This window comes from Parambassis ranga, chromosome 21 (genome assembly GCF_900634625.1).
Source record: "Parambassis ranga chromosome 21, fParRan2.1, whole genome shotgun sequence".
Lineage (NCBI taxonomy): Eukaryota > Metazoa > Chordata > Actinopteri > Ambassidae > Parambassis > Parambassis ranga.
In genome coordinates this window covers 19,487,805-19,513,576 of record NC_041041.1, presented here as the reverse complement: position 1 = coordinate 19,513,576, position 25,772 = coordinate 19,487,805, and the positions used below count along the sequence as shown (strand labels likewise).

The 25,772-nt window shown below is 43.0% G+C and overlaps 1 protein-coding gene across 1 annotated transcript; it reads right to left on the bottom strand.

Moving 5' to 3' along the window:
- Window positions 1-330: 330 nt before the first annotated feature.
- fn1a (fibronectin 1a) lies at window positions 331-24,013 on the bottom strand. The gene is made up of 49 exons (XM_028433795.1): window positions 23,713-24,013; window positions 22,818-22,943; window positions 22,585-22,719; window positions 22,035-22,166; window positions 21,715-21,852; window positions 21,214-21,372; window positions 20,618-20,815; window positions 20,353-20,535; window positions 20,098-20,274; window positions 18,505-18,660; window positions 18,199-18,327; window positions 17,863-18,006; window positions 14,860-14,981; window positions 14,589-14,757; window positions 14,305-14,490; window positions 14,089-14,217; window positions 13,837-13,926; window positions 13,557-13,751; window positions 12,151-12,429; window positions 11,806-12,069; window positions 11,634-11,728; window positions 11,217-11,385; window positions 11,043-11,129; window positions 10,771-10,962; window positions 10,143-10,415; window positions 9,482-9,596; window positions 9,321-9,397; window positions 9,152-9,241; window positions 8,784-9,050; window positions 8,574-8,690; window positions 8,322-8,486; window positions 8,084-8,239; window positions 7,889-8,002; window positions 7,531-7,800; window positions 7,205-7,416; window positions 7,024-7,111; window positions 6,749-6,934; window positions 6,562-6,651; window positions 6,254-6,445; window positions 6,059-6,148; window positions 3,968-4,073; window positions 3,619-3,838; window positions 3,363-3,533; window positions 3,148-3,286; window positions 2,889-3,056; window positions 1,990-2,115; window positions 1,797-1,903; window positions 1,586-1,705; window positions 331-1,488 (listed from the first exon to the last, which is right to left on the bottom strand). The coding sequence occupies exons 1-49, from the start codon at window positions 23,840-23,842 to the stop codon at window positions 1,420-1,422; spliced, it is 7,512 nt and encodes a 2,503-aa protein (XP_028289596.1). The 5' UTR covers window positions 23,843-24,013; the 3' UTR covers window positions 331-1,419.
- Window positions 24,014-25,772: the final 1,759 nt, after the last annotated feature.

Genomic DNA, 25,772 nt, shown 5'->3' with positions numbered 1-25,772 from the left:
TCCAACTTGTGCGCGCTTGCTCAGTGACAGCAAAAGGGAGCACTTCCGCCAAGGATTTTCAAAATAAAGCGTCGCGTCTGTTCCTTTAGAAAACAATGCTGCTCATCAGCGCAGAGCAAAGCAAGACTTGGAAAGCAGTATAGACATTTTGTCAACAAATTATGAATGTAAGTTTTGTTGCATAACTTGATGATTTCATGCAAACCGGAGGTTTACAACTGCGCATGTGAAGATATATAGTATTGCCAAGGAATTGTAAATAAAATGTGCATACTCTATATTTATATACCTGCACAGCACAGACAACAAAATCACACGTTCCAACAAATGTGTTTTTTAAGTTTATTAAAAAGATTCAGTCCACAGTAGTTCAGAGTCTGGCACCAACAATATAAAAACAAGTTAATCAAAAATAAAGTGTACACCTCAAAATTATCATCAAACAATATGCCTACTTAAAAAAAAAAACAGGATAAATAAAAGAAATGAATAAAAATAAAAACACTAACAATGTATTTCACCTAAAAAATAATGGTGAATTTTTCCAATTCATTTTTGAACTGTTTAACCTTTTGGTCAATCAGCTTTGGGTTTAGCAATTTTAGGTGCTACTTTGCACTCACACCCATTATAAATGACACAACCACAAGAGCCTACACAGTAATACTAGCTAGGCAATATTATACCACCTCTAAAGTAACAGTGCTTATCTTTCGAAATAATTATTTGTTTATTTGACTAAATTAGCGATCAGTTGCTCAGAATTATGACACTGACCACAGAGATACAGTCAGATTTAAATCTGATTGTGGCTGCCTGGGTCAGTAAAACTGAGGCTGGTAACAGTTGTTTTGGAGGACGTCTGATTCGTACATGCATCAGGCACAAAATGCATTCCTATGAATACATATTAATCACAGTGAAGGTTAAAAAAATAATGGGCAATAGACCAAAGGTCAAGGAAAATAATCAATAAACATTTCTGATTTTTGTTACACAGAGATTTCCGTAATGTTTGGGTCAGAGGAGGAGAACTGTTGGAATGTTTTGAAATAAACAAAAGTCTTAAAGTAACACTAACTGAATACTGCATCTTTGTGTGTGTGTACAGTGTTTTTGGTGTAGGCAGGTTTAAGGTGTGAAGCAGCAGAATTTGTGCTCAAACAGATCATCTGATGAGGAACTCTCTGTCTGTTAATGAAGAGATCACGTCCTCTACATAAAACTGTCGAAAAGACACAGATAGTGGTGCAGAAAAAGTCTTATTAAGGCACTACAATTTGATGTGGTGAATGCCTTCAAGGCACAAATCTGATGAAAATGTCTTTTTTTAATGTAACCAGGAGGAGGCTTTCTTCTTGAAGTAGTGGTGTAAGAGGTTTCACTTCATTGTCCTCCATTTATTAATCTCTTCTTTTTTTAATCTGAGGGGCTGTGAGCGTCAGCGAGCAACTCTGGCCTCAAACATTCAATCGGACACTGGATGTTCTGGAGGATGGAGAAGCAAAAGATGTGTTTAGTGTTATTGACAGCATCCACCAAGTTATTGTGCTGCAATAAGTATTAAGAACACAGTGATACTGACCAGTTTCCGTAGAGCATTTTCTCTGTACCGGTCAAAGACATCTGAATGAACAGGGTGCAGGAGGTCTGCGTCAACATCGGTCTGTCCTCCTGGTCTTCTACAGTTTTCACATCGCCAGCCCTGAAGAAGAAGCAGAGTTAACGTATGATGGATCTTTCACAAAATTGAATCCACACATTCATTATACACAAAGGAACATGATATATCTTACCTGCTGTCCTCCATAGCAGGTGCAGGTACAGATAGCACCGAGGTATTCCTTTTGCCACTGGTTTCCAACTTGGTACATTTTCCCATCATCATAACAAGTTGACTCATCTGGAGAATAGTATTTATTTATTTCTTTACACCAAGGATCACCCTGTATGTATGCATGTTTTGTGTTAATATCTGTGTGTACTCACGAGGTTCACATTTGAATTCTCCCTTGCCATTGCCCAGACAGGTGCAGCTCATCATGTGACCGTTCTCAGCATGGCGATCCCACTTTTCCCCAATACGGTAGTTGTTACCACTGTCATGGCACCACTCTGTAAAAAGGAGAAGCAGGAGGCAGAGGGCAGAGTAGAGGAGAAGAGAAAGGAAAGGAAGAGAGAAGAGATGTGGAACAGTGAAGAGGGTGAATTGGAAGTGGATAAAGTGAATATATGAATGGAGAGAAGTTCATCAATGCAATGGTATGTAAAGACAGACTTTATCAGAGATTTAACCTTCACAGAATTCATTTACTTTTGTGTACATGTCTCCACTGAGGACACTAAGCCTCATTGAGAATTTCCAGCATAGACACACACACACACTTTCAGACAGTGTAATGACAGCGGATGTAAAGTGGCTGGATGATGATCTCAGTTTCTGGTATTGTCAAGTTAGCTTTGGACAGGTATGGACAATACAAACAAACTGAGAAGAGGCAGACCAGTTAGCTTAGCTTTTTACACAAACTATGAGCAGTAACATTAGCATGGGCTGACTACAGACATTTGTGTAAAAAATATTACACAAATTATTCTGTACTGACACAGAATTTGTTTATATATGAAACAAAAGTCTGCCCATGCTGATATTTTATTACTGCATATTGCTGCACATAGAAAGATAAATGTCTGATTCTATGGCTTGTGAACCGCCGATAAGGAATTTATAATGTAAAATAGTGTGTAATTGACAATAGTTTTCAGTATATTGTATATTTGTTATCTCCTCTTATAAATTCCTCCTGAGTAAAACACATAGAATTATTGGAGTGTTTTAATTCCATGGTGTGCAAAGCATGATGGGATGGGGTTAATAAGCCACTCACTGGATGAATCACACCTAAAGTGACCACTGCCCAGTCCCAGGCAGCGGCACCACAGCTTGAAGCCCGTCTCAGACATGCGCTCCCACTCGGAACCCACTTCGTGGTAGGTGTGTGTGAATGTGTCGTAACACACATCCCGATTGGTGGCAATGGGGATGTCACCTGGAACTAAGAGAGGGACAAAAAATACGTTTTTAAATAACATTGTGTAACTCGGGGATGTCCTTAAAGAATATAGTATAAAGTATGGACTCTGTACCAGCATTGGCAACATTTACGACTTCCTCCAGAACCTTCTCTTTAGCCCCACCCCTCATGGCCTCCACTAGGACATTATAAGAAGCTCCAGATGTCAGTCCAATCAGTGTGGCACTGCTGGAGGTGCCAGGAAGACGCATCTGTATATAGAAAGACACACTAAGTGAGCAAGAATCTCTCTGGTTGTGAACATGAGAAATGTGTATCTGTGTGTACCTGGAAGCCTCCTTCCTCCACATGTGTAAGCGGATTGAAGGACACTTCATACTCTGAGGTCTGAGGGATGGTTTGCCAGGTGATGGTTGTGACCGTCTGGGCTTCTTGGGGAAGTTCTGTTTCATTGTCAGGGAATCCAAATGCCAGACCTGGCAGAGGGCCCTCGCTCACCTTTAACATCAAACAATGTGAAGTCAGGACATGAAGTCACACTGAAGCACTAAATGTAAGCAATAAATATATAACACTTGCACACCTTGACCAAGGGTACTCTGCTACCATCAGGGCCTGCTACAGGAATGTACACCAGAGGTTCTCTGAGGGTGGGTCTCTGGCCTTCTTTAGGTCCACTGAAGGGCCCATAAAGTCCATTGTTGGGGCCCAGGCTCTGATATTCTGTGTAGATATGCTGACCCTGCTGGCCTGGTTGGCTCTGGCCACTAGTACCAGCCAGGTGCACATGGTTGGAGTCAAAACTGGAGGAATGATTAAAGGTAAAGAGATGTAAATGAGAAAAAGTTAGTTTTTAGTTTTCTCAAAGTAGAAAAAACAACGGTACTTTTTGGCAATATAAACATTATTTGCAGATTCATGCAGGTGCTTACATCTTGTCATTGAAGGACTCTGGAACATCCAGGATGTCAGTGCTGGGCCGATGAGGAACAGGAAGCTGTGGCAACTCAGGGACCAGTATGTGATCTGGTGCGGGTTCTGGAAGAGAGACAAATACATGCTGGGTGTTTGGACCTACAAAGAACCATATGAGGTAAAATGGCTTCCTCTTACTACTAATGTTTATTATTGGAAAGTTAAGCACATAAATATCAATCAAATAATTAAAGCTGCAAGCAGCATTGCGGGCCCTCGCGCACCTTGCGATCCGTGGGGTCATCGCAGTCTTCTCTCCTATGCTCGCATCTCCTATACTCTCCTGTGCTATGCTCTCCTCCTCTCATTTCCACAGATATACAACAAACACATGTTTACAACCAAACTTTCCTGCTACCAGTAGGTGGCGCTATGACCGTATCATCCTATTAGCATATATATCTGTTTAGACTCGGCTCCATGGCAGTACTGTAAGATTTTGTCCACATTGCATAAAGTATATGGGTAGTACTGCATAAAACACAGCGAGTTCCTTTGTAATGGCGAATGGTCAACTTTGAGGCCACTCCCCCGCCACACGGTAATACTTTTGAAAGAGTTTTGGAATGCGTCTATTCCCTATGGTGTCCTGAGTGGACACAGTGAATTTCAGCTCAATTGCAAGAAGTATGTGAGGCGTGAAAAGTTTTGAAGCAGGGTCACAAATAGGCAAAAAATGGCCACAAAAGTCAAAATGGTGGACTTCCTGTTGGGTTTGGAGGGGGGGTCCAAGAGAGTTTTTTGTGCGTCTTGGGGTGATACACATGTGTGCTAATTCCCATGATCCTGTGTGAAACTGGCCAGCGGGGCTACGCATTAGGGCAATAAATACAGTGAGTTCTTTTGTAATGGCGAATGGTCAAGTTTGAGGCCACGCCCCCGCCACACCGTAAGACTTTTGTAAGAGTTTTTGAATGCGTCTATTCCCTATGGTGTCCTGAGTGGACACAGTGAGTTTTAGCTCATTTGGAGGAAGTATGCGAGGCGTGAAAAGTTTTGTAGGAGGGTCACAAATCGCCAAAAATTAACAGAAATTTCAAAATTGCGGACTTCCTGTTGGGTTTGGAGGGGGGGTCAAAGAGACTTTTTTGTGCATCTTGGGGTGATACACATGTGTACCAATTTTCATGACCCTACTCAAAACAGGAAAGGGGGGCAGGCAGAAAAACCTATGAAAACACAACATTTTGTGTAGCCAGTAGGTGGCGCTCTGTCAAAGCCTCAATATTGTTGTATAGATGTGTTTAGGGTCAGACTCTGATCATACATGTGACATTTCGTACAGATCGGACAGAAAACGAAGAAGTTATAGAGACTTTCTGTGTCCTCAGAAATGGTCAAACTTTGAGGCCACGCCCCGGCCACACCGTCAGACTTTTGTAAGAGTTTTGGAATGCGTCTATTCCCTATGGTGTCCTGAGTGGACACGGCGAATTTCAGCTCAATCCGATGACGTATGCGAGGCGTGAAAAGTTTGGCAGCAGGGTCACACATCGCCAAAAATGGCCACAAACCTTCAAATGGCGGACTTCCTGTTGGGTTTGGAGGGGGGGTCCAAGAGACTTTTTTGTGCGTCTTGAGGTGATACATATGTGTGCCAATTTTCATAATCCTGTGTCAAACCGGCCAGAGGGGCTACGCGTTGGGGGCGCTATAGAGCCATTTTTATATGTGCATTTCAAAAGTCAGCAAATTTCAAAATTTTTCGGGCGAATGAATTTTTCTACCAAGTTTGGTGAGTTTTTGGGCATGTTAAGGCCCCCAAAAATGCGATCTAAGGGGGGGAAGGAAGAAAAAAAAAAAAAAATGAAAAATAATAATCCTAAGGGTTTCAATAGGGCTCTTGCACCATTCGGTGCTCGGGCCCTAATAAGTAACATGTACTGATTGGACTTTACTGGTATTGTACTAGCGTAGACAGCCAGTAGAGGGCAGTGCAGCACAGCTCTAAAAAGACTATAGCATGTAAATATGTAATCTCTAAAGCAAAACGATCCTCAGTTTAGACAAGGACTAAACACTAGCAGGTGGATCATGGTTCTACTTACGTGTTCGGGCTTTGCCCACTAACGGTGTACTCCTCAAAGCATTGTGCAGTGCTACAATCTTAATGACATACTCTGTTCCTGGCTTGAGGCCTGTGATCAAACAAAAACACATCATAAAGAATATGTCACAATTTAAAATGAATAAACATTTACCAGTTCTGTCCATAATCAGCACTGAATCTCATGTGCACTCACCATCAACAGTTGCATAGACCTGGTTAGCGCTGGGCCTAGGGATGACCTCTCGAGGCAAACCTCCAGCCTCCTCATATGTGACATAATAGCCTGTGACCTTTGGGCTGTGTGATGACTCCCACATGAAGGAAATGCTGTTAGCATTCAGGGAGGTGAAGCGAATATTGGTGGGTGGGAGGACTGGTGGTTGAGCTGGAAGAGAAACAAAGAACTCATTAGTCAAAAAAAGAAAATGATCGAGTACTACATATTGTATCTCTGAATGGCGAAAGTATGGTTCTGGCATGAACCCCCCGTGTATTAGTTACCTGTGGTGGCAGTGAGTGTGAGAGGAATACTGCGTCCATTGCCTTTCAGTGTATAGATATTGATCTTATAAGTGGTGCCAGGCTCCAGACCTTTATTGTAGACACACACAAGGTTAATATCTGTCTGAGCATAATAAGGTAGTAATTCAACTGCAGCATATTTTGACTTATTCTAATCTCCGTGTACCTGTTATGCTGTATGAACGTGAGTCACCACTGATGGTTTTTTGAATGGGTGTATAGCCTGAAATGGAGGAGGTGGGGGTGGCTTCAATCAGGAACCCAGACACAATTTCTGACTTTGTCCGCCAGGTCAGATTGATGGAAGAATCGTTAACATCAGCGATGCGCACGCGACGAGGTGGGCTGATATCTTGAAGCAGAGGCAAAATCAAAGAATCTGTTATGCCACATCTCTAATGATGAATTTACTTGTCAGATTTTTTGGTGTTTGAAACTTACTCTCCAAAGTGGTGACCTCTGCTTGGACTGGCCTGCTTGTCAAGGAGTTCTTCAAGGCATAAACATGGACTTCATAGGTAGTTGCAATCTAAAGGAGAAAAAATGTCAGTCTCTACACTTGTAATACAGTTCTATGAAGAGAATTATATTACAGTTTTATTTTTTTTTTATTCACACACACCATGAGTCCAGAGATGTGCGCCTGAGTGGTGTCTGGGGCCAGGTTGATTTCTTTGGTGGGTCCGCTTTTGTTCTTCGGGTTCACCACCACACGGTAGCCTGTGAGTCCTGTGAGGCCACTAAGTCGATTTTCCAGACCGGGCACATCCCATTGCATAGTGAAAGAGGTGGGACCAACCTGTGAGAACTGGAGGTTTACAGGAGGAGCAATTGCTGGAAGGAGGAAAGAAAAAAACAAGTCGTCCACTTAAACTCTTACATGGTTCCTGGTGCTTCACAGTCAAAAAACTGAAAAGTTTCATTGTTTCTTTTTTGAATCTATTTTACCTGTAGCTTGTGTTCCGATCAGTGGTGTGCTGGATGTGCCATCATGCATGGCTATGACCTTCACAGTGTATTCAGTGCCAGGTTGGAGACCGTAGATCACGGCAGACTCAGAATCACCTCTGGGAGCAGGGCGCAGCTCTCTCTCTCCCTCCTCCGAACTTGAATATAGGACCCGGTAGGATGTGACAATTCCCTCGGGACTGTCCCAGGTGATCTTCAGTGAGGTGGAGTCAATGTCTGAAAAGCTCAGGTCCTTAGGACGGTCTACATCTAAAGGTGAGGAGAGGGGATTGATAAAGAGATGGTAAAAATACAATATATATAAAACAATATATTGCAAAAATGGGACGACCCTTACTTGTTAGAGCCTCCACCACCACTGGGGAGCTCTCTCCATCTTGTCCAAGAGCATAGACACTCAAAGTATATTCTACTGAAGGCATCAGACCTGAGAAAGTGATCTCTGTCTGGTCTGGAATAGAAAAGGAAAATTAGATGAAAATGGCGCAAAGATAATAAATATTATTGACTACACACTGAATCTGCACCATACCTGGAGCCACCACCTCAGTGAAAGATGGACCCAGTCCATTTTTGGGAGTCCCGGTCACCTTGTATCCCTTGATTGGACCCTGGGCAGGGGTCCACCTCACTGTGACACTGTTCTCATTCACTTCTGTCACCTCCATATCAGAGGGTGAGTCAACGCCTATTAGAGGAGACAGCAAGGTTAAGATGGTCTGCAAATGTAAAATGGGTTCATTAGTGTCCAGTTTGTGTATGGTTTGTACCTGTCTTGTGTGTAACATAGATCGGAATGCTGGATGCGGGGCTGTCTCCTCTTCCGGTCACAGCGTACACAGTGACAGTATAGTCAGTACCAGGTTTCAAGTTGTTGATTGTGGCAGTGGACTGAGAGCCAGGCACGGTGAACTCCTTAGGGTTACTGTGACCACCTAGGTAAAGGAAGGCAGAAGAAGAAAAATTAGACGTTTTTCTTAGCATAAACTTTTGAAAATAACATCAGCGTGTTACCAATTTACCTGACTCGCCATGAGTAATTCTATAGTAGCGCACAGTGACTGGTGGAGCTGTCCAGCGGACGGTGATGCTCGTTGGGCTGGAGTCCAGGACTTCCAGATCAGTGGGAGCGTCAGAGACTGAAGAAAAACAAAAAACAAATATGTAAAAGACATATTGGTGATGACGTCATAGGAAAATTTACATTTCAATTACATCCAGTAAATTCATACTTGTTTTCTGTTGACCGGTGAGTGGCAGGCTTTCCTGTGTCCCGCTCACTGCGTAGATGTTGACCAAGTACTCTGTGTCCGGGCTGAGTCCTGTCAGAGTGAAGTGGCTCCTGGATGGGGGCAACCTCTCATCCTTGGTCCTCCCACCACTGACCATCTGGTAACGGAGGCGGTAACCAGTGATTTTGCTCTGCGGTGCGAGCCAGTGGATGGTGAAAGAGTTGGTGAAGATCTCAGAGAATCGTAGGCCAACTGGTGAATCCAGAGCTTAAGAAAAGAAAAGGGAGCAGATGAAGAACAGGTTAAGGTTGTGGTTTATTTAAGATACCAGCTGTTTTTAAATCAACACCTCAAATCAGAGGTCTCACCTGTTTTCTTGGTGCCGACAAGGGGTGAACTCTCCCTCTGCTCATAGAGACACACTACGCTCACAAGGTACTCTGTGTTAGGCAGCAAATCTGCAGATGGCAAAGACAATGTTAATAAACATAGCCATATTTGTGCTGTTGTCCATTACCTGCCATTATGGCAACTTACTTCTTAGCACCACGTGATTTGTGTCGCTGCCTACGCTGGTTTCTGTGATGTCATCTTCATCATCAATAGGGTGATACCTGAAAATCATCATCGACAATGAGTTATTTCAGTCAAAGCCAAAAATACTTAGCTTCAAGAACACATTCCGTATCCTCTGGTACCTTATCAGGAAGCTGTTAATGTCAGCAGCATTTGGGACAATGGGAGAGACCCAGGTGACTTCCATGCTGTCCGGTCCAACTTGACCAAAGCCCAAATTAGTAGGCGCTGGCACAGCTAGTAGAAAGAGAGTGTATGTATGAGGTCATGTATACGATTTTGCTTGTAAAGAAATGGTTAAGAATACAATGACTCTATTTCAGAAGGAGGAGGCATGGGAAAGCTGTAAAACTGATAAGAGAAACCAAAACATTATAAAATGACTAAAAGAGTGAAATGTTTACATTATCATCCTTTTAGAAACAAAGTGTTTTATGTGTGTGTCAGTGTAAATCTATGCTTGAAGCTTTTACGACATCTTAAAAGTGAAAGAACAAGCAGTGTTTGTACTGGGGGGCAAAATGAGCCTCAGAATGATAAAACCTCTCAACTAAAACCAGATGGTCCACGCGCACAAAGGATTATTACACTGACAACTCAGCATGCTAAGCAATTACACCAACAACTTAAAAGCTTTTTGCTTGAAGAGCCGTGTCACAGGGTTAATAAGGACCTTATTATGTTATATAATGCATTTGTGCACAGGCAGGTCTCGCTATCTGAAGGATGCTTTGTTATTATTATATTGAATCTGTGTCTGTTTGCTGAAGACATGGCTCTTACAGGTCTGCTGAGTGAGCGTGGTGGGTGGACTCTCGCCGTTCTCTGTCACAGTGATCACGCTAAAGTCGTAGTCGATGCCAGGCTCCAGTCCATACACTGTGTAGTGATCGGTCGTTGGCAGGACCAATTCCTCGAAGATGGGTATGCTCTCTCCAGCTGCAACCACTGTGATCCTGTATCCGGTAATGGCAGTGGTGTTGATTGGGGACCAGCGGAGACTGATGGTGGTGTCGCTCACATCCTCCAAGCTGAGGTCGGTCAGCTGTGGTATTTCTGCGTGGGCGGAAACAGGAAGGGAAGAGGGGGACAAAAACACAAAAAACAGCACAGAAACAGGAGGTGAAAGAAAGGGTTTGGACAGAAGGAAAAAAGAAGCAGTGGTTAGGATGAGCAAAGTAATCTTTCATCACACTGATGGAAGATTAAATGCAAGTTTGCCTCTGATACTGTTCTATGAAGAGTCTCCATTGAAAAAAAAAATCTTCATATATAAACAGATAATGAGGCATTAGTATTGCACTCCAGAAAAGAGAAAGTATGTGTTCAGTGTTAAAAGTCAATGTGTTATTATACAAAATATAAACATCCCTCTAAGCATGTTATTTTTTATGATTTAATTTAAACCCACCTGGTGTGATTGTAGTTGATACAGGGACACTCTCCATGTCATCCTTCACCGTGACAACGCTCACATTGTATTCCACACCTGGACTGAGGTTTTCCAACGTGCATGAGTTCTGCCCTGCCTCCACAAATTCCTCTACGCTGTTTCCTTGTTGCCCATTGGTGGGAGTGCATGTCACTTTGTAGCCAGTGATGTCTTAGAAGGCAAGGGAGTTGGATTTTGTGATCATATTGAATATTTGCTGTGTTTTCATGGGTTTGTTTTTGAGTATTTACCTGGTGTGCTAGCTCCATTCCACTGGACTGTGAGCTCACCGGTGCCTGGGTTCGACTCCAGGTTGAGATCAGTGGGAGGAGACAGAGCTACAGAAGAAGAAGAGTGCATCAGAGTAAGACAAAGGGAATAAAAAGAGAAGTGGTAGGAGAGACATAGATACGAGTCAAACCTACGTGTGACAACACGGCGTGTGATTGCTGTTCCTTGCTCATGACCGTTAATGACTGGCTGCACACTGTAGGTGTACTCCACTCCTGGAGTCAGACCGGAAATGTAAATACTTCCTGAGTCAGAGGTTACATCTCTCGGGGCTTCCCCACCCTGACTGGGCCGTACTGTCAGCTGAAAGATGAATGTACACAGAGTTAGAGAGAGAGTGACGTGGACTGGGGATACAAGAGGTAAAGGTTGGAGGTCAGTGTTTTCCCAAGAACATGGAGGACAGCAGGATATTCTCATGTCTGGCTTGACATAGAATGACCCATCAGATTTATCTGTGAGGTCTGAAATTCCCATGTCTGCTGAAAGGGCTGAAATAAGCAAGCTATACACACTTCCTAACTTTTTATTATTATTAGCAATGGACATACCTTATATTCAATGTGAGGTGTTGGAGTCCAAGAGATTATAATGGAGGTATCAGTTACATCAGTGTTGAAATGAGGAGCATTACCCATTGGTGGATCTGAAAAACACACAAAGCAAAGCTGCTCAGTTTCAGGCAAGAAAGTGCGTTTATGTGTGGGAGTTTATTACACTCACTGGTGGTAAACACAGCGGTCTCCCCTTCACTCAGAGTGTTGTCCTGGTCTGAGTGCAGTGTCACTTTGTACTCGGTATCAGGCTTCAGGTTCAGGAGGGTGTACTGAGTGAGGCGGGCAGGCAGGCGCAGCTGCTTGGGGGTGGAGCCTTCAACAGTGAGGAAGAGACGGTAACCGGTGATTCTGGCACGTGGGGCAAACCACAGCACCACCGCACTGTCCTCAGTCACATTGTTGAAGTGGATGTCAGTGGGGGCATCAGGCTCTAAGAAGAAAAGGTCAATTGTTAGATATAATATAATATTGAAGTGTAACTGTAGACCTGAGCCCACACTGTCACACTCACTTGTATTCTGCTCTCCAGAAAGTGGCAGACTTTCCTCTCCATTGTGAATGGAGTACACATTGAAGCGGTACTGTGTGCCTGGCTGCAGATGCGTCAGTTCGATGTAGGCGTTTTGAGTGACAGGAAGAGTCATCTCTGTCTGAGGAGATCCAGACTGGTCAAGAGGGACCACAGTGACACGGTAACCCGAAACGTCACCTCCTGGGGCTGACCATGTCAGAGCGATTTTCTTATCGGACACCTCAAAGAACTGCAGGTCGGTGGGGGAAATCACTTGATCTGTGAGTGATGAAAACAAAATTCAAATGAATGTCTTTCAGTATTCAATCTTCAAATCTCTATTTAGTTAAAAACATTGAATGGTAAAGTCCCATATGACCTAACATAGAAGATAATGCCTTTAATTGCCTTAGGCAATTAAAATGAAATGAAAATAGCAAAGCCACTGAGTCATATTTGCCATACTGTGTGCTTAACAAGGTTAGGTACGCGGAAATCAAATTAAATTCCATGATCTCATGGCTTTGATTTGTCTTGCAGGAGATCGAGTCATTCAGTGCTTTTGCATTTATATTGTAAATCATAAATCATGTAATCAAGTTTTTTAGCATTGCCAGTAAAAATATTTTGAAACTGAAGGATGAAGGCAATAAGGAAAAAAGACGAAAAATTAAAATTAAAAAGAACTTTTTTCAAGCATGGGAATGTTTGGTTTTGGACTTCAGTATTTTAAATATATAATGACAAAATCTGGTCAAAGTCTGCACAGTAGCTCTGAATTTCAGGTTTCATTTAGTGACTGCTCAACTGCCAAAATAATTAGTATCACTGTTCAAAATCATCAGATGCATCTGACATATCAGCCATGGGCTTGACATTTATATAAATAACATGGTATTAGTACATTTACATTGCACTTTTGAAAACAACCCAGTGGCAAGTGCTGCTCCAACTGCACTAATTTGTGGTGGATGAGTTCTCTTGTGTGTCCAGAGATGACAGCACATACATTCCCAACTAGGCCATGCATCTTTAGCCCATCGCACAAACTGTCCAAACAATCATACACACATCTCCAACATCTGCACCCCTGGCCCAACAAGCACGTTCCACCTGGCAGACTGAAGGTCTTTACAGAACTCCAGTCAAGCAGTATCACAGCCCAACAGCTGTGAACTCAGTGACTTCAGTTTCCATTGGAAAACTCTTCTGACATCTAGTATTAAGAATTAGAAACTTCAGCATTAATCATAAATAGGCCACAAGATGATTTGCAGGTTGACAAGTAAGATTTATGTAAATGTAGTGGAGCAGTGCCCTGGTGCTTATTAAAGGAAAGAAACATGTTTTTTCATAGTTCTGGTAACTATCAGCCTGTGACACACGTTCACAGGTTACAAATGTACCTGGCAGTGGGTCTCCGCTGGTGTTGACCTGTACAAAGATAGGCTCGCTCTCCAGGCTGTCCTCCACAGCGTAGATACTGATGTTGTACATCTTCCCAGGTCGAAGGTCACTCAGAGTCACAGATGTGGCTGTGTCAGGGAGGGTCAGCTCTGTGCTTTCACCTTCTACTGACGGTGTGTAGACAACACGATATCCTGCATGGAAGAGGAGAACATTAGGATTAGAGACAATTCAAACACACATAAAATAGTAAAACTTTTTTTGTAGTGTTGTGCATACCAGTGATGGGAGCCAGTGGTTTTTCCCAGCTGACTACAATGGAGGTTTCTCCCACCTCCTCCACTTCATGCTCCTGGGGAGCATCAGGTGCTATGGCACAAATGAGATGTTAGTAAGAATGGAACTTTTTTGCTGTGTTACTTGATTTGCAGTTCTGGCACATATTCAGCTCGCAGATTCAAAACTATATTTCAGTCCAGCAGCAGTCATTTTTAAAATAAAATATGAGAGAGAGAGTGTGTGTCTGCTCACCAGTTGTTTGTGAAGTAGTAAGAATGAGGTTGTCTTCTCCGCTGTCTGTAACCTCATAGACGTTAACAGTGTACTTCCTTCCAGGCAGGAGCTCATTGATGTTCACTGAGGTAGCTGTTCGTGGCAGCTCTGAGAGGGAAAATATCTTATATTAACACAAAAAAGTGATTTCTGACACTCCTCCGGCTCCAAACCGAAGTATTGATCTGCACTTACCTAGCACAATGGGCTGTCCAGTCCCCTGTCCCTGCTCACTGAGCTCATACTCCACTCTGAAGCCAGAAACTGTGTCGGACGCAGAAACCCATGAGATGACAAAGCTGCTGGAGGTAATTTCGGTCACAGACTCTGAGATGTCAACCATGGGTGGAGGCTGGGTGGTCTCCCCTTGAGATGTGGCCACTAAAGGAGAATCAGTGACAGATGTAGTGAGTTGGCTACTTGCTGCATATAAAATAATGCCTGGAAGCACTGAAAAAGGCAGTATGAAAAAAACTCACATGATCCATACGTGGTGGTGAAGTCAAAACGTGTGATTTCCCTGCGTCCAAAGCGCAGAACACTGATTAGCTGACCCTCGTATGTGATGCCTGGTTTTAGACCAGAGATGGTGTAGGAGTTGAGATGGCCAGGAATAATCACCTCCCTCCACGGTGTATGAGTGTTTTTCTGTAATGCGATGAGGTGTAAAAAAAAAAAAAAAAAAGGATTTCAGTTAAAAATGTCTGTATCTAAATAATCATGTCTTTGTCGCTCACACAGAATACTCACCGCTCTCCATTTGAGGATGTACTGGCTGATGTGAGCAGATGGTGGGGCATTCCACTGAATAGGGTGGGAGTTGGGTTGGTTTCCAGATTCTGTTATGATCACCTGGACGGGGCGCTGACCACCTTTGAGACAAAGAGAGATAACACAAGCCAAGGAGTAAGCAGGTGAGTTACTACATTTGTTGATAACCAAAAAAATATTGTTTTTGAAGTAGTCAGAAAAGCAATCAAAATGTTGGGTAACAGCTGGTTAAATAATGAACAACACAAAAACATTACGGTAAAAAAATGTAACACAAATGGCCAAATATAGAGGCACACAGTTTCAGAGCACACTTATTGACTAACAATAAAACAAATTCCAAATATCTATAGCTTTCCATAACCTTGCTTGGAGGTGAGAGTGTGCAGAAGTATTTTCCTGTGCAGATCACAGAAGGAGAAGAGGAAAAAATAGCAGGTCCCTGTGAGATTCCACCACAAATTTCAACTGCTGGAGAGGAGAAAACCTATACTCTGCTTTCCCTACTCCCTATGACTTTCTGTGTTTCCACCGTGTTTTCTAGTCTTTGCTGTTGTCTTGGATTCAACGCCTAATTGTTGCACAATTTTCCGTAACAGGCATCATTTTTCCTTTAATTTAGATAGTAGAAGATGCCCAGAAGCAGGCTGAAACAAATAAAAATGATAGAGCCAGTAAATAGTTGTGACTAAAAGCCCCCAAAAAAACAATACTAAAAAACTTGATAACAGAATTTACTGTGCTTTTCCATCCTACAAACATGGATTTCATTGCTTAATTACCCTTTTCTCACTATGTGCTGCCAAACAAAATAATAGGAGTCCCATCTCATCAGTGTCAGCAGTTAGCTGACTCCTTGCTAGAAGTTGCAGTGGTGGGTTGTGTTGGTCATTACTCCAACTGACAACCCACTGGAAGCATACGAGTTTCCAAAAAAAGTGCTGAGAACATAGTTGGCTTAGCAGTTTAGTAGACACAAAAGAAGACAAATGATGTAAGCAGAATTGTCAGACAAGAAAGGGTATCAAGTCATCTTTAATGTAAACAGAAGTCATGTGGCGAGCAGACTCCTGACAAGCTGTGCTGATAGAAACTGGTAGCGTCTATAAAGAACTGAGGTTTTCTAACCGCTTTTCCAAATAGCAGACCTGTAATAAAAGTTTCTGAGCAAGTGGCTCGGTTAACCAGAAGTTGCTAGCAGATACACAAACCTCAAAAACAATCTGGGACCAATTACTGCCTATTACAGAGCCACAGGCCACTGGAGAGGGTAAGGGTTATGTAGAATCAAATGTGGGAGGAGGAGGAGGGGGGGGGTGAAAACGGATGCATGCCTGAAGTGGATATAGATGAACATGTTCATGCACGTTCATCTATGGCTCACATCGCTTCATGCAGACATAACATTCTTCTTTTTTGATACACATACATGCACAGCTAAGTGGTGATAAGGACCACAGTAAAGGGAAGGGAAGTCATGTTGTGAGTCATCCTAACAATAAAGATTCAATTACACCTCAGGCAAGGAGAGGTAAACACAGACAGCAGACAAGAAAACATTTTTCTTACAAGATTTTATCGATGTATGTGCTAAATCCAAAAACCTTTAAAAATCCTTCAGTTAAGACTTTCCATTTTTACCTTTTATGGTGTTTCACACAGTAAGCCAGCTGAGTCTGGATCTGGCTGCCCTTAAATCTTTGCATGCTGTATTTTGTATGCCTAGACACACACACACACACTCAGAGCGAGTTCACAGCTGGTAGCTATTATGGCCACTTACGGCAGAATAGTGCCCTACATTTTGTGTCTTCCGTCAACCTGCTTCACATACAGAGCAAACAAGCAGTAACCTTTGCATAAGACCAGGTGACCCTAACGCTCGCACAGCCTCACCAGGATTTACACATATGTCAAAATGCCAAAAATATACCACAAAAGTCTTTACACGTGTATCACTACTTTCTAATAGACCTGTGGAATGCATTTAGTTGTGCATGAATACTTAAATAAATTGCATTCTGGGTAGCACAATGTTGCCATGACAACAATGAATCCAACGTACTGGTGCAAGTGTCTGTCATTAACCAAGCTCGGCCTCAAGTCATTAAGAATAAAGTAACTAAACAATTAAGGCTACATTATATACACCAAAGCACGACTATGTGCCAAATAATGCTGTCTAATAGGCTTAAACACTAACAAGATTTAATTTAAAGTGATCATCAAAATCCACAAAGCTGGTGTTCAATGAGCTTTGCAGCTCGTTGGTGTGTATCAGGCTTCTTTATACACTCATGGTGGTGTTTTGTACAGCTGTGGCAACAACCCGGGGGGATGTACCACATGCTGGCAGGAACAAAGGCTCAAAGTGGGGGGTGTACTTGTAAAAAAAGGAAATGACACTCCCTCCCTTAACTCGGCCTGTTTAACATCAAAGTCAAGGACCTCATTTTTGAGGTGACTAAAACAAACACGTAAGAGTTGCAGCACAATTTGTGAAATTAGGAAACGGATGCAAAAAGGTGTCCGACTGGGAAATACAAGAACAAAGTCAAATCATGAAGTGATGGTTACAACAGTCTGAATTGCCAAGACGCCATAATATCACAAAACATCTGATAATGAATGGAAGCCTATTCATGGGGTTGTTGCTATATTAGCAGCTTGAGGCAGCATGAGTCACACAGCTCTTACATGCACATGCAGGTCAGCATTTCAGGTCAATAACAATTGTGGTTATTATGTGTCTGGTAATTAAAAAAATGCAAATCAGCACGGTCCACAGTGTGGATGGCTGCCATCCAGGAGTACAGATTTGAACTTGTTCACCTGATTTGGCAACCTTAGATCAGCACTTCATTCCTTAGATGTAGAAGGATGCTCAGGGATCACCATTCTATAAAGAAGGGCTTTGTATGCTCCACAGCTGTACACTTACCCTCATATGGCAACACTGCATAATAAGTCTTGTAAACTTACCAGAGTATGATTGCTGGGGCTCGCAGCTAAGCTCTCCAACACCGTTGCCATAGCAGTAACACTTGTACATGATTCCATGGATGACTTTATCCCAAGACTCTCCAATCTGATGGAAAGCTCTGGTCTCTGGCTCTTGGCACTGGTCTGAGGGCAGAAACAGTCAAACAGTGCTCAACAACAAGACTTTAAGTGCTGGCACCAATGCCTCTCCTGTAAAATATCATTTTTTATATGTCCGAGTCTGCAGCTGTTAAGAATTATCACATTTTTTTAACTAGCACTACACAGGAAAAAGGTGTGTATGACCCAGAAAACAGCATTGAGTGCTAAACATACCGATAGCGTCACACTTCCAGCGACCACGTCCCTGTCCAAAGCAGGTGCAGTTCATCATGTATCCTTCATCATGCTGTTTAGTAAAGGTCTGGTTGACCTCATAGGTCAGGCCATCCACAATGCACTGGTCTGCAACAGATACACAAATGGATGAATGTGTGCGCAGTGCAGGTGCAGCTAAGGCCATACAATGCAGGTGTGCTGCCTGACCTCTTCACTCAAGGAATCCTAATATTTGCCTGTAATTATGTGCCACACACAAAGACGGGGAAACACTGAAGCTCTGAGTCTCACTGTTAAACACACCTTTGAGCTGGGAGTAAGCAACGCAGCTCCACTCTCCTCTGCCATTTCCAACGCATGTACACCGCATCATGTGACCTAGGACATCGTGGCGTTTGTCCCACTGATCGCCGACACGGTACATGACACCTTCACTTGTTGTACAGACTTCCTCATGAGCTGGGACACACAGAGACACAACATTAGTCGATTCACCGCAACTCATAATTCTCACACATATTTACTTAGTGACACAAACAGCATGTTGGCATCAGTTCCGCTTGGAATCACTGACTCTGCCCTACAATTATAAGTCTGTGGAGGAAACAGCCCTCATAGAACACCTGTGACTATAGGAAAAAACACTTTGATTAAAAGTTAGAAACAGCTGCCTTGTGTGTTTGAATTAGTGTGTTCACAGTGAGCAGTTTTTAATCAGAGCTATAAAGTTTGCAAAAGTGGGAGGGACAAGTAGAAACCTGTCTTTATGTGTGATGTAAGCAAAACACCTAGAGCATCTTTTCAGTTCAGTTTAGCCTCGTTTGTGTTAACCCTAGTATAATAACCCTTGTATTATATCTTGTATAAAAAGGGCATATAGAAGCCTACAGTTCTGACAATTGGCTTCATGCCTTTAACATATGCACTGGCTTGCTGCATGTGCATGACGTGGCTTGCATTAAAAACAGAATTGAAGTTAATAGAGTGTACCCATGGATCATCTCCATTGTCTGATACCTAATCCTGTGGGCACCATATGCAGTATTAATATAGGATTGGGATTATACTTTGATTTGATTCACTGCTGATACGTTTTAGTAGTGGATCTAATATTGTAAATGATTCTGGAGCTGAATCCTGTATGAAGAGTCACAGCTGGAGACTGTTTTTTTTTCTCTACCATCCCAAGGGCTCATGGCAGACAGCAGATAAACCTCAGGTGAACCAGCTGAAACATCCCCATTAACATCTCAACAACCGTGTTTGTTTTGGCTATCCAGGTGAAGTCATTAATGTCAATATGAAAGACCCCCTGCTTCTATGGCTGCTGGACAAACGGCCTGGATCCCGACTGGAGTGCATTAATAAACCCAATTGATCCCAGGAGGGAGGTAGGCATTAAAATATTATGGTCCATCATGAAATGACTGTAATATATGAGTGTTTAACAGCAGTGATGTATATACGTTCATTAGATTAGTGGAGTTTGCATTCCTCCTTGATGGAATCATCATTACCATTTCATCACCCCCTCACAGACATTAGTGCACTGTCAATAACCCCCCTGCTGTTTCACTGGCTTCACCTCCTTTTGTTACCCATACAGCCCTAATTGACACCTAGGTAGGACAACACATGTTGGTGACTTTAATGTGGCCACACCATAAAAGGTGTCGGAGCTGTAAATGAGATTTTGTCTGTGTCATCAAGGCAGACTCCGGCTTCAATGCTAATTATATAGGATTACCTATCAGACCTTTTCACTGTCATGCAAAGCATCTTGATGTAGACTGGGGTGGAGATACATTTAAACTGGGAAGGACTCTGCAATTAGCACCTCTAATTACATTAGTTATCATCATGGTGAGCCCTAATATTTTCCCTCTCTTCACTTACCAGCCATGGGACAGAAACCAAAATGCTGTTCCCCATCATAGTTTGTTGTGGTGCCACACCACTTCATGCCATCTCTGCGCCCATCTGCAGTACAGTCAGTATAGTTCCGGCCATTGTACAGGAAAGGGAACTGGCACAGAGCACCATTAGAGTTTCCACCTCGGGTAGCCACGACCACTGGTGGGAAAAAAAAATCATAAGTTGGTGAAATGTGAGGTAAGCTATCCAATTTAGGTTTTTAATAATTCTACTCACCATTCTTCTCTGTACAGAAAGAATATTTCTCGTCAGTCTCAAAGTCGGAAGCGGTGGAACACCACAGCTGGCCGTCGCTGCGGCCATCGGACGTGCATGAGTGGTAAGTCTTCCCCTTGTAGACAAAAGGGAACACGCAGGGCTCCCCTCCGGAATTGCCACCGTACACTGGAGATGGTCCATCTATATGACAAAATACACAATGTTACTTGTCTTGGCAAGGCTGAAAATTTGTAAAGAAAACCAGAAAAAAACCATCTCTCACCCCACTGATCACAGCTGATTCCATTGCCAAGGCAGGTACAGATCATTTGCTTATTTCCCTGAGTCTTGATCCAGCGCTGGCCGTTGAAGTATGACAGTCCTGAATCCGTCCGGCAGGGTCCCTCCTGGGGAATCTCAGGCACAGTGGACGGCTGGTACACCGCAGGCTGGATGTTTGTGATCACACGAGAGCCAGTGGCTAAAATGAAACACGTGACTCAAATCAGATATTGTACGGCATAATGGCATATACTAAACCAATGCGCAAGAGCAGAAATATTGGGATAACTTGCATGTGACTTGTTACTGAATCACAATGAGCATATGTTTCTGTGTTACACCTCGTAATCACTTCAAACACATTCCCATATTTCTCTCTCACTGTTCCTATCTTGCCATGTCTGTCTCCCTCTCTCATGAGGTCAGGGTCACGAGTTTACAGGACGTGTCTTTCTCACTTCATCACTTGGACACTTGGCACCTCTTATCTCTCCCCCTACTCACAACATCTGTCTCAGAAATACATTCCTCTCTTCACACAGAGAGTGAGAAAGCAGAACAGAAAGTGGGGCAGATGGGGATATTATCAGTTCTCACCCAGTCCAGTGGTGTGAAGGGAGGCATGGCGTTCACACTTCCACTCCCCTCTGCCGTTGCCTGTGCACAGACACTGCAGCAGGTGGCCTCGGGCATCTGTCTTAGTCCAAGTGTCTCCAATGCGGTAGGAGGAAAGAGTATCCTGGTCATTGCAGCGATCTAAGGGAGGAGAAATTTAATATGGAAACTGTGAGTCAGCTATGAGGCTTTTGGTGCAAAGTTCTGCAGTGCTGCTAGCTGTTTCCATGTTTGCTGATAAAAGCTCCAAGGCCACCCTGAAGTCTTGCATGCAGCAAATGGTCAATATCAGTCAGCACAATCCATTACATCAGTTAGAATAATTAATGCAGGGTTGTTTATTATGGCAGCACAACAGGTAAACTTATCCTCGGCAAATCACAAGCAAAAAACAGCAGCTATTCATTAGATTTTGTGCATGTGTTGGCAATGATTTTTAAGCAGATTTTAATACAAGGACTAACAAAAAGATTCAGTTCTTACTCCTGGAGGTACACGTGATGCGTCCACTTCCTTCTCCCAGACATGTGCAGTCCACTACCATCCATCCCTGATACGGCTTTTCCCACGTCTCCCCAACAACATAGGATGTCCCCGCCGAATTGTCATAGCAACGCTCAGCTGGAGGAAACACACTTTTGACTTACAAACATATACTACAGTAATATTTGGCATAGACTGTTGCACATAAAATATAATTATCATAAATTTCCAGGCATAACGGTAGCAAAACATTCTGCTTGCAGTCTTCCAACCAGGTGCAGTAAATAGTGTGTTAGTCAGCGGCTGGCTTCGTGACTCACCCACAGGTTTGCAGGTCCACTCTCCCTTGCCGTTACCCAGACAGACGCACTCTAACATGTAGCCTCCTGTTTCGTGTGGTCTCCTCCAGGTGTCACCTATCTTATATGAAGCCCCGCCCTCATGGCAGCGGTCTGAGTAGACAGAAGGGGTAAAAAGGTTTGGATTTTGTACAGAAAATATGTAATATCTCTCCTTTAAAGGAGCAAGAGGACGTCTTATTTGTATTGCAAACACATCACAGTCAGTGTGGTTAAATGTTTTCATCAAATGCCAGATTAAATTATGGACAAAGGCCTTAAGACAGCATAGGAAATGAAACAACTGAGACGTTTCTCCCATTATCTAACCGCCCCAGCTAACTGCAAACAGCTGCATGGAACCAGTTGTTAATCAGCTGCAGAGAATATGGAAATTAAAGCGTTTACTGCCATCAGTCTGGCAGACCAGGGTATACAAAAGCTTGGATGTGTGGTCTGAGGTTAGAACAATTAACCGTAAGGGGCATGCATGGTGTAGCTGGAGCAGGCAGTGACAGAGTCATCGACTTACTAGCAATGGTGCAGCTGATCTTGCCCCTCCCCGATCCGATGCAGGTACAGTCCCAGATCATGCCATCCTTGGGCCTCTCGTAGGTTTCTCCCACAGTGTATTCCTGCTGGTTGATTTTATCATAGCACCTTTCCTCTACGATAAAACAAACCGATGGAAAAGATGTTTTTAAAGAGAAATAAAACAATTAATGCAAAAAGAGAGAGAGGGATGTGATGTGCCCACAGACTAACCTTGAGGTTTGCTTTTGCACTTGATTCCTGCGACTCCATGGCAGGTACAGATCAGAGTGTTGCCCAAATACTGACGCTCCCACTGGTCATTGACGCCATACAATTGGCCATTCTCTGTGCAACCATCTGATCAGACAGGAAGAGAGCAGGAAAACACATATACAAAATGACTTTATAGACTATAGCAGCAGGAGGTTTGTCAAATTGGAAAGACAAACGCAGCCACTGGAAAATGGTCCAGCCCTTAACCACAGCACACATAGAGCTGCACTGCAGAACAAGCAAAGCCTAAATTGGAATAAACATTCTATTGAAGGACATGGCTTCACCCATGTCTGTGAAATTGGCTCTGGATGTGTTAACTTGACTTCAAAGGGGCCCTAAGCTGAGTGATAAATCATTTGCACAGAGAATAATAGCTATCCACTTTTACTCTCTCTCTCTCTCTCTCTCTCCCACTAAGGCAGTTCTTTGTTCACATCTCATGACTTCACATGCATGAACATTTCTTCCTTGCTCTTATTTTAACCTTGCAAACCTTCAAAAGGATGCCAAGAGTCTTTTTCTTTTCGTTTGCCCTGTGAACTTGGATCTCAGAGTGTTCACATGAATAAAGCTGAGGGAAATTCAGGTTAATCCAGTGACCCCCCCAAGATCAGAGGTTATTCAGTTTTACTGGCCCTGTGGGTCCAGTACAAACTCATAATAGGCATCACTTAATATGTGCAAATGCACGGACACAACAGGATTATAACAAAAGATGTTACCTCGGCTAAATATAAATTGGATTTAATCTAGATTACAAAATAAAAAGGAAATCTCAATTGATGGGTTAATTCTTGTGTCCCCCGGACACTGGTTTTGTAATCTGTGACTTAAATGAAAAACTGCTTACCTTGAGAGACCGAGGTAGGGAGATACTGCTGTCCCTGTCTCCGATTTCTGTGCGTCCCTCTGGGCATGCAGTTCACCGCGCTCCCGATGCACAGAGCAACCAGCACACTGGCTATAGTGCTGCCGGACATAGTGTTAAAAAAATGAGCCACTCTGTTGCTGCTGGACGTGGCTGCAGGTGATCCACCGGGAAAGTTTTCTTTGTAATGATTTTTTTTAACGCCGCGCTGTAGCCTTCTCCTTCACCCTGACTCTCTCCAGTCTGCGGCCCCACTGCGCAGGTTACCACTGCGCTGGGAGTGATTTATCTGGGCACGGCTTAGATTCAGGCGGAGGGAGGTCCAACAAAGTGAGGTTGACACTACCCCCGCAGTCAGTGGCGGTTCTACATTGAATTACTCCCTGGGCGAGACCCCCTCCGAGCACCCCCCCCCCCCCCCCCCCCACACACACACACACACACACACACATCACTCCTTCCATCATGCTACTATACATGTATGTTTGTGTATACGCAAACACGCAATGACGTGGGCGATCAGAACAGAGTGAGACATCTGTTTTATAGAAGATCTTTGCAGCACCTGAGGATAGATGATGGACAAACATAAAAACATTTTCTGAACGGCACAGACTGAACTTCTCACACATTTGCCAATTCCCCACACAGTGATATGATAGATAATAAGCTCAGCGACACAGATGATTTTTTTTTTTCAATGTGATTTCATTTCCCCACGGGGATTAATGAAGTAAATCTTAATCTTAATTCCGCCCAGCTGCCCCATTCGCCTATGCCAAAAACTGATGCTGCCCGTAGTGTATAAGGCAAACACACACACACACTCTTTTCTGAAACAATGATCCATCCAACTTTCACATTTTTAAATGTTTTTTCTGCATAAAACCTGAGCCTCTCTCCTGAAATGTATCTCCAGATCTGCACCACTGAGCCGTCAGTTTGGTGTAATATAATGGAACTGTCTTTATAATGATGAAGTAAAGCCATAAAAATGTGTGTCAACTGCTAAGTGATGCCCATGTCAGTTGTAGCTGGAGTTTATTTGCTTTAAGACAATGATCCAATGCAGTATATTGGGCTGTAGGTTTTACAGAGCCTGAGCAGTGATCTGCAGGAATTAGGTCACATGGCGTCAGTGTCTGGAAAGTGTCCAGTAGCCTATGTTTCAATGTCTGGAAAGTGTTTATATGTCCAGGCAGCTTTATTGAAATGATCCTCCTGTGATACAGGCTAACTACTACAGTGTGCAAATCAGGAAGTTCAGTTGTAATCAGTTGGTTCTTTGCTCCTGTGCCTGCCACGTTCACCTCTGATTGGCCTATTTGAAATCTGTTTTTTAGTTTAATGCTTGAGGCTTGAGCAGACAAAGGTGGCGTTCAGTACCCAAACATGTACCTAGATATATATATATATATATATATATGTATGTGTGTGTGTGTGTGTTGATGAAGATTCTCAGTCATCCAGGTCATAATACGTAGAGAAGATTGAAGCAAGGCATCTGGACAATGTCATATATATATATATATAAATATATATATATATATCTTTCACTGCAAACAAGCCTCATGGGCTAAGCTTTACAAAAGAAGGAACACACTTTAAAATCCCTTTTAAGTTAGGCAGACTTTTGTGTTCTGCAAGCAAATCTGAGACCTTTGAAAAAGTCAAATGTGGAAACTCATTTAACGTCATCAAAAGTTAAAGAAAAGACTTCAGTTTATGATGATAACAGCAACTGCAAAAGACTAGTCTCATGAATGGATCTTTGTCAATCCAGTAAATGAGGAAGAGTTACATGCTGCGCTGTGTATGGATTGACACTTGATGTATAGTCCACATTCTGAACCAATTTACTAACTGATCCGGCCCTGAAATGAATAACAGCTCATTGGGTGTCATTATTTCCTCCGCAATGTCATGATCTCAGCGGTCACAGCAGTAAAACAGATTCATCGTCAGTCAGCTGTTAAATTAAGCCAATCAAGCCATGGTGAAATGCCAGTGCAGGCTCTCTGCTCTCTGCCATGTGATGTGTG

Excerpts from the sequence above, each read along its gene's own strand:
- fn1a (XM_028433795.1), bottom strand. The coding sequence starts at position 23,842 with ATGTCCGGCAGCACTATAGCCAGTGTGCTGGTTGCTCTGTGCATCGGG. Across the intron at positions 21,373-21,714 it reads CATCACGTGTACCTCCAGGA|ATCGCTGCAATGACCAGGAT; the intron begins GTAAGAACTGAA and ends CTCCTCCCTTAG. Across the intron at positions 11,130-11,216 it reads CACACGCCGTGTTGTCACAC|CTCTGTCTCCTCCCACTGAT; the intron begins GTAGGTTTGACT and ends CTTCTTCTGTAG.